This window comes from Musca vetustissima, unplaced genomic scaffold, assembly GCF_032173495.1.
Source record: "Musca vetustissima isolate MV318-11 ecotype Yass unplaced genomic scaffold, APGP_CSIRO_Mvet_v1 utg15782, whole genome shotgun sequence".
Taxonomy (NCBI): Eukaryota; Metazoa; Arthropoda; class Insecta; order Diptera; family Muscidae; genus Musca; species Musca vetustissima.
Window position 1 is genome coordinate 168,364 of NW_026875967.1, and position 9,271 is coordinate 177,634.

At 37.3% G+C, this 9,271-nt stretch overlaps 1 protein-coding gene across 1 annotated transcript; it reads right to left on the reverse strand.

Moving 5' to 3' along the window:
- Nucleotides 1–7,251: 7,251 nt before the first annotated feature.
- LOC133338515 (uncharacterized protein DDB_G0271670) lies at nucleotides 7,252–7,943 on the reverse strand (the record flags this gene model as incomplete). The annotated part of the gene is made up of 3 exons (XM_061546683.1): nucleotides 7,252–7,627; nucleotides 7,682–7,800; nucleotides 7,867–7,943. Coding segments are annotated over 3 exons (571 nt in total), but the record flags the coding sequence as incomplete, so codon positions are not given.
- Between the last annotated feature and the right edge of the window lie 1,328 nt (nucleotides 7,944–9,271).

The following is a 9,271-nucleotide window of genomic DNA, read 5'->3' on the forward strand; positions in this document are numbered from 1 at the left end:
CTTTGGTGCACCATTTACATAAACTCGGACGAAAATATATATTGGAGGTATATCTAAATCTGAACCGATTTTCACGAAACTAAGAGTACATCATTCTGGATCTAATTCAGTACGCTGTGCCAAATTTCATGCAAATCGAACGATATGTAGGGACTTTATATGTGCCAAATTTCATCCAATTCGAATCAAAAATGCGACCTGTACTTTGTTTACAATTTATCATGGACATACGGACTAACGGACATGCATAAATCGTTTCAGAAAGTGATTCTATGCATATTCTCAAAAGGAACCATGTGTCTATCTCGTTTCCTTTTGCCTGTTACAAACCTATGCACAAAAACATAATACCCAGTACCACATTGTGGTGGAGGGTATAAAAATTGTGGAGACCTAAAAAATATTTCTAATCAGTGAGCGGAGCAGTATAGTCGGACGGGGCCGACCATATGATACTGATCTTGGGCAATATTTGCACTCTCTTGACCTTCACCGTGGGTTGTGTTGTGATGTTCGGCTTTCAATTGTGGCCTACAGATCGACTCGAAAAAACACAAAAATTAAGTTTTCGGTCCACTTTATCCCAATATTATTATCTGATCATCACCGCAAATTATAGGCGTTGTCCTTGGTGATACCTGTATCCTCATGGAAAATTTCAAAGCGATCAGCGCTATATTTTCGCCATATAGGGTGGTAATGGGTTACTAAATAATATCTGAATACGTATGCACCTGTAAGTATTTAAGTGTAACTCTCACATCCGAGTACATACGACAATGTAATTGGTATCCTCTTATATATACCATCAACTTCTCGGGTCTATGTCCGCCATAGAATACATATTTTGTCATTTTTTCACACAAAAGTCAGGGTCCATCTGACCCGCTAAATATTAGTCTATCTTTATCACAACAGGTATTTTTATTCCTTGGTCCCTTCTCCATGAAAAATTCGCAATTTTTGGGCCATAATTGCGCCCTCTGGACCGAGCAGAAAATCAGACAAAAATAAAGTTTTTGGTTCATTTTACCCCCTAAATATTAGCGGATCTTTACCAAAAACAATAGGGGTCTTCATTGGCCAAAACCCGTCCTACATGCAAAATGTCGTGAAGATTGGCCCATAACTGTGGCCTGTATCGTGTTTACAAATTATAATGGACAGACGGACGGACGGACACACATTTCTAGATCGACCCAGCTAGTCGAGATATGACGATCGGTATAATTAAAAAGTGGGTCTAGGACTAATATTTCGCGGCGTAACAAACTTTTGGGGCTGCACAAAGCTACAATACCCTGACAACATAGTTGTATAGGGCATAAAAGTTAGGTAGGCCTAAGGAAAATATTTAAAAAAATCCAAATCCATCCAAAACATTCTATACCTAATGGCTCCACCCATTCGGACACTTTGGGAATTTATTCGGAAATCTAATTATTCCGCCATTGCTCAACGCAAAGAAAATTAACATCATTTTCCTTTCCCCAAAAAAATTAAGAGTCAACATTAACGCTTAATGCCCTGACGTTCTATATTAAAAATTAGCTCTAAATTGAATTATTCCCTCCACCAAGAAGTTCGGGCTACTTCGAAGAATTTCTTTGTCTTTCTTCATTCTGTCTTTGTTTTATTATCTCAACAACAACTGCAAAGAATTTAGACACTTATCCCAAAGCATATTAAGCATTTAAATGAAATTACCAGGAATATACTGGCTCATACCTTGGAGACTACTCCCCAACGACTACGACTTCTATCCTGGCTGAGTGATTGCCATGCGGGAGTGGGAGTGGGAACTGAACGATAAATTATACAACATTATGCAATTATAAAATAACACAACCACAGACAACAGACTTGAGTTAATAATGGCGGGCAATAAACAAATGTCCAAACCCAAAACATCGGTGGGAGAGAAGGAGGATGGAGACAGGGAGGGATGGAGCTTTGCCGGAATGTCTTTTGTGGATATTTGTCACTGTTATTTGAAAATTGTGAATTTAGAAGCTGGAGCAGGAGTTGAGGGAGGCGGGGAGTATTGAAGTGAAAACACAATGTCCTCTCATTGTTTTGGTCGTTGTGGATGACACTACCAGCATAACAATTGTAAATAATACCGTTTGTTCCAAAAGCGCCTAAAACCACACTATACAATTTTATTACATGGACACATGTAAACAATGGGCCATGTTCACGGAAATGGATAGTGGGGAGAGAGAGAGGGGGAATATTGTTTAACATGTAAATGGATATTAGGGAACAGGGATGGGATATTTGAAAGGTATTAGAAATTTATTTTTAAATAATCCCACGCCTGTTTGAAAGCCTTAGAAACATATTTTTATCCAGTAAGGAAAGTAGTAAAGTCGGACTGAGCCGACTGTATCCTAACAGACGTCCCCTTCTCGAAGGAACATTGACATGAAATTGAACGAACGATAAAAATATATATGCGAGCTAAATCTAAATCTGAACCAATTTTCACGAAACTTAGCACACATCATTCTGGACCTAATTCCGAACTTTATGCCAAATTTCATGCAAATCTAAATATATGAAGGAACTTTAGTGCGCCATTTACATTAAATCGGACGAAAATATGTATGAGAGCTATATCTAAATCGGAACCGATTTTCACGAAACTTAACACACATCATTCTAGGCTTAATTCTGTATGCTGTGCCAAATTTCGTGCAAATCGAAAGATATATAGAGACTTTGGTGGCCTGTTTACCTTAAATCGGACGGAAATATATGAAGGAGCTATATCTAAATCTGACCCGTTTTTCCCGAAACTTACCACTCAACATTCCAGACTTTATTCAGTACGTTATGCCAAATTTCGTGCTAATCGAAGGATATATAGGGACTTTTGTGCACCATTTACATGAAATCGGACTAAACTACATATGGGAGTTATTTATAAATATATGGGAGCTATATCTAAACCTGAGCCGATTTTCCTGAAACTCAGACTTTACCATTCTAGGCTTAATTCAGTACGCTATGCCAAATTTCGTGCAAATCGAATGATATATAGGGACTTTGGTGGCTCATTCACATTAAATCGGACGCAGATTTATATGGGAGCTATATTTAAATCTAAACAGATTTTCACGAAACTTAGCACGCATCATTCTAAGCTTAATTTAGTACACTATGCCAAATTTCGTGCAAATCGAAGTATATATCAGGACTTTGGTGCACCATTTACATAAAATCGGACAAAACTATATATGGGAGCTATGTCTAAATCTGAACCGATTTTCACGAAACTTGGCACATGTCATTCTGGACTCAATTAATATCCTATGCCAAATTTCGTGCAAATCGAAGTATATATAAGGACTTTGGTGCACCATTTACATAAAATCGGACGAAACTATATATGGGAGCTATATCTAAATCTGAACCGATTTTCACGAAACTTGGCACACACCATTCTAGACTCAATTCAGTATCCTGTGCAAAACTTCGATCAAATCGAAAGATATATAGGTCGAAACTATATATGAGAGCTATGAGAGCTATAAATCTGACCCGATTTTCTCGAAACTTGACACACATCATTCTAGACCAAATTCAGTACTCTATGCCAAATTTTGTGCAAATCGAAAGATAAGTAGGGACTTTGATGCACCATTTGTTTTAAATCGGATGGAGCTATATAAATCTGAACCGATTTTTCCAATTTCAATAGGGTTCGTCCTTTGGCCGAATAAGTGACAAGTGCCAAATTTGATCCAACTCGGATTATAAATGCGACCTGTACATTGTTTCAAATTTAACATAGACAGACAGGCGGACGGACGTAGATGTATAAATCGATTTAGAAAATGATTCTATGCATATTCTCAAAAGGAACCATGTGTCCATCTCGTTTCCTTTTGCCTGTTACAAACATATGCACAGTGTGATGAAGGGTATAAAAATCCACGCCTGTAGGTAGGGCTTGCAAAAATATTTTTTAATATTTAAGAAAATCCGGAAAATTCTGACATTTTTATACCCTCCACCATAGTATGGAGGGTATATAAATTTTGTCATTCGGTTTGTAACTCATCGAAATATTCATTTCCGACCCTATAACGTATATATATTCTTCATCAGGGTAAAATTCTAAGACAGTCTAGTCATGTCCGTCCGTCCGTCTGTTGTAATCACGCTATCTTCTGAAGGAATTGAGATAGGGTGCTGAAATTTTGCATATGTTTGTCTTTTGTCTGCTGGCAGGTCAAGTTCGAAGATGGGGTATATCGGTCGATAGCTCCCATTTAACAGTACCCTCCAATTTTCGGCATTTTAAGGGTTCTTGAGCGCGTTTTCCAACCGAATTCGCTGAAATTTGGTACATTGTGTTCATATTGGGAACTAAATGTCTCCACAAAAAATTATAAATATAGGTCCACTTTTCTGGTAGCCCCCATATAACGGTACCTCCTAATTTTCAGTATTTTGGGGGGTTTTGATCGTATTTTTCCACCGAATTCGCTGTAATTTAGTACTTTGAGTTCTTAATAGGTACTTTGAGTTATAAATATAGGTCCCTTTTTTCGGATATCCCCCATATAAGGGTACCCCCCAATTTTCGGTATTTTGGGGTTGTTGAGCGCGTTTTTCAACCGAATTCGCTGCAATTTGGTATTTTGTAGTCGTATATGGTAACAAATCTCTCTACCAAAAATTATTAATATTCGCCCCCTTTTTAGGGTAGTCCCCATATAACCCCCTATTTATGCCCTTCTCCACACTATGGTACAGGGTATTATGTCTTTGTACATATGTTTGTAACAGGCAAATGGAAACGAGATAGACCCATGGTTCCTTTTGAGAATATGCATAGAATCACTTTCTGAGTCGATTTATGCATGTCCGTCCGTCCGTCTGTTGGTGTTAAATTGTAAACAAAGTACAGGTCGCATTTTTTATCCGATTTGGATGACATTTGGCACAGCTCACTTATTTGGCCCAAGGACGAACCCTATTGAAATTGGGAAAAATCGGTTCAGATTTAGATATAGCTCCCATATATATTTTCGTCCGATTTAAGGTAAATGGGGCACCAAAGTCCCTCTATATCATTCGATTTGCATGAAATTTGGCATAGAGTACTGAATTAGGTGCAGAACGATGTGTGCCAAGTTTCGAGAAAATCGGTTCAGATTTAGATATAGCGCCCATATATAGGTTCGTCCGATTTAAGGTAAATGGTGCACCAAAGTCCCTATATATCATTCGATTTGCACGAAATTTGGTATAGCCTACTGAATTAGGTCTAGAATGATGTCTGCAAAGTTTCGTGAAAATTGGTTCAGATTTACATATAGCTCCCATATATGGTTTCGCCCGATTTAAGGTAAATAGTACACCAAAGTCCCTATATATCATTCGATTTGCACGAAATTTGGCATAGAGTACTGAATTAAGTCCATAATGATGTGTGTCAAGTTTCCTGAAAATCGGTTCACATTTGGATATAGCTCCCATATATATTTTCGTCCGATTTAAGGTAAATGGTGTATCAAAGTCCTTATATGTATTTCGATTTGCACGAAATTTGGTATAGCCTACTGAATTAGGTCTAGAATGATGTGTGCTAAGTTTCGTGAAAATCGGTTCAGATTTAGATATAGTTTCCATATATATTTTTGTCCGATTTAAGGTAAATGTTGTACCAAAGTCCCTATATATCTTTCGATTTGCCCGAAACTTGACATAACGTACTGAATTGAGCCTAGAGTGATGACTACTAAATTTCGTGAAAATCGGTCCAGATTTAGATATAGCTCCCATATATATTTTCGTCCGATTTTATGTAAATGGTGCACCAAAGTTCCTAAATATCTTTCGATTTGCACAAAATTTGGCATAACATACTGAATTGAGCCTAGAGTGATGTCTGCCAAGTTTCGTGAAAATCGGTCCAGATTTAGATATAGCTCCCATATACTCGTTGGTAAAATTTAGGTTGGGTTTTCCGAGTGTGGGCAACTAGCCCGACGCCTCAACCCATTTTTTTATAGTTCTTATGGGTGAACTCGCGGACATATTAGCTCACTATTTCAACGGGTGATGAAAATACCTACCTCAGGTGACACCGCGCGGAGGTCAGTATCCACAATTGAGATGAAATAGCCTGGACCAAGATAAGCCAGGACTTCGCCATGGTAAAGCCAATTAGAGCCGTTTGCTTGGTATCTATCATCCTCTACGCCACTCTGGATGGAAATATGAACAAGTAATTAGAATGGCTTTACTGAATATTGGTAATATTCGGAAAATATGTCAGGGTAAGGAAGATGTGCTGATGACCTCTAGGCGGGCAAGAGGGCGCAACTATCACGAAATATTATATAGATTCGGAATAAAAATCCGCCGAAAGATAGAGTTCTGTGGTAGTTGTGTAGGGTATCGTACTGCTCCGCTCATTGGTTAAAAAATATTTTTTATGTCCTTAAAATACTCCCATCTCTGCTTTCTGTGTTTCTGTGTGTAATGTAAAACGCCCTGAAGCCTTATGGTTCCCCCCTAAAATTTTGAGGATAATAGTAGAGTATTGTTGGTGTTGAATTGAAAATTTAATCAAGAATTTTTTTCTTACCTCCACCCTGGCTCCATGGAAAATTTATACAACAATATTCTATTTATTTTATTTTATATTTAAAATTATATATTTTTTATTAATTTATTTTTGTTGTTGTTATAATACTTTTCTTAAAGAAAGTACAATCTAATGCAATTATTATTTCTTGTTGTTGTTCTTGTTGTTTATATTTATCATATATAATAATGTATTTTTTTTTGTTGTTACTTAATTAATGAAATGTATGTTAATTTTTTTCTGGGGAGGTGGATGACCTGTAGGGAAGTCATGTGGGTGAGGGGTTTTGGGGCAGTCCGCCTTCTGGGGACCTGGTTTGATGAGTTTTTTTTTTATTGATGGAAGAAATTTCGTGTTTTTGCTGAGAGTAGAGCTAATGCTGCAGATGATGATGTGTGGGACTTAATATCTATGAACATTTATTTTTTCAGAATTTTTTTATCGATTTTTTTTCACTTAAAATCTAGGTGAAATAAATAAGGACTGGGTTAGGAAACAAAACTAAATGCTAAATACTACTTATAACTCAATTATGATGGGTAAAATTGAAAATAAAATTTAAAAATTGTTTTAAATAATTATCTCAATTTCCTTCCTTCCCTCCTGCCAACACCTTCGAAGGACCCTCCGAAGGCAATGGCGAATTTAAACAAATGCAAACTGGGGATGTGTACATTTCTTGGGTGTGTCGAGTGTCAATCTTAGCCATTTGCCACGGCATGAGGGTGCTGCCAAGGCACTCCATCGTGTTGTACGTCCCGGCAGACCCTCACCACGACAATGGAATTGTCGTATTTGCAATGGTGGATAGGGTGAAAGGGTTGTCGTTGTTGTCGATGCGCTGCTGCTGCTGTGGGTGATGGTGGTGCTGGTAGATGGACTGGCATTGCTACTGGCCGATGATTTTTGGGTCAACGATGCGGTATCATATTCATCATGTTCCTCATCACTGTTACTGCTGCTACTGCTCGTATCTTCAATCATATTTTCATCACTGTCAGCATCCATATCCGTTTCCTCCTCATCCATAATGGCCGAGGTATTGGGCAGTTCATATTTTTGTTGTTTATTATATGAGGGATTGTTGTTGTGTTTGGAGGTGCTGGTGGTGCTGGTTGTATTTACCATTTCATCCATTGGCATAAAATCGGGTATATAGGCCTCCATGTCACAGCGTACCACAATGCGATCACCTGACAAGGGATAAAAGAAATATTATAAAATGAAAAAAAAAATAATTAAAAAACCTAAATAAATACCTTCGATCAGGAGATTATAGGGCGGCAGTTTATGGCAGGCCTTGGAGCTTCTTAAGACTTCAAATTCCACACAATATCTGGAAAAGAAAAAATAAGAAAATGTTTTCATTAAAAAAATGTCCAAGAATATTTTTTAAGACCAACAAATAGGTCTGGATTTTTAAAAATATTTTTCTAGAGGCTACCAATAGGCTGGGATTTCTATGCCCTACACAACTATGTTGTCAGGTATATTGAGAAATGATCGCTCTACATGCCGCAATTATGGCTCAAACATCTCGAATTTTTGCAAGGAGAAAGGGATTGGGCCAAAGAATAAGCATGATAGTTTTGATAAAGATCGGTGGATATTTAGCGGGTCAAATGGACCCTGACTTTTGTGTGAAAAATTACAAAATTTGTATTCTATAGCGTATATATTTACTCCTGAAGGACACCAGAACGCCTATTATTTTCGGTGATGATCAGATAATAATTTTAGGATGAAGTGGACCGAAAACTTATTTTTTGTGTTTTTTCGATTCGATATACAATTATAAGCCGAAAATCACAAAAACAACCTACGGACAACCTATGGACAAGTAATTAGAAGGGCTATACTGAATATTGGTAATATTCGAAAAATATGTCAATGTAATGAAGAGGTGCTGTTGACCTCACATTTTTACAACCTTCACAACATGGTGGTACAGGATATTATGGCTTTGGGCAAAAGGAAACGAGATAGACACACGGTTCCTTTTGAGAATATGCATAGAATCACTTTCTGAGTCGATTTATGCATGTTAAATTGTAAACAAAGTACAGGCCGAATTTATGATCCGAATTGAATGAAATTTGGCATAAGTCACTTATTTGGCCCAAGGATGAACCCTATTGAAATTCAAGAAAATCGGTTCAGATTTAGATATAGCTCTCATATATAGCTTCGACCGATTTAAGGTAAATGGGGCACCAAAGTCCCTATATATCTTTCGATTTGCACGAAATTTGGCATATGGCACTGAAGTGGGTCCAGAATGATGAGTGCTAAGTTTCGTGAAAATCGGTTCAGATTTAGATATAGCTCCAATTTATATTTTCGTCCGATTTAAGGTAAATGGTGCGCCAAAGTTCCTAAATATCTTTCGATTTGCACGAAATTTGGTACAGCGTACTGAATTAAGTCTAGAAAGATGTGTATTAAATTTCGTGAAAATCAGTTCAGATTTAGATATAGCTCCCATATATATTTTCGTCCGATTTTAGGTAAATAGTGTACCAAAGTCCCTATATATCCTTCGATTTGCACGAAACTTGGAACAGCCTACTGAATTAAACCAAGAACGATGTGTGTTAAATTTCGTGAAAATCGGTTCAGATTTAGATATAGCTCCCATATATATTTTCGTCCGATTTTAGGTAA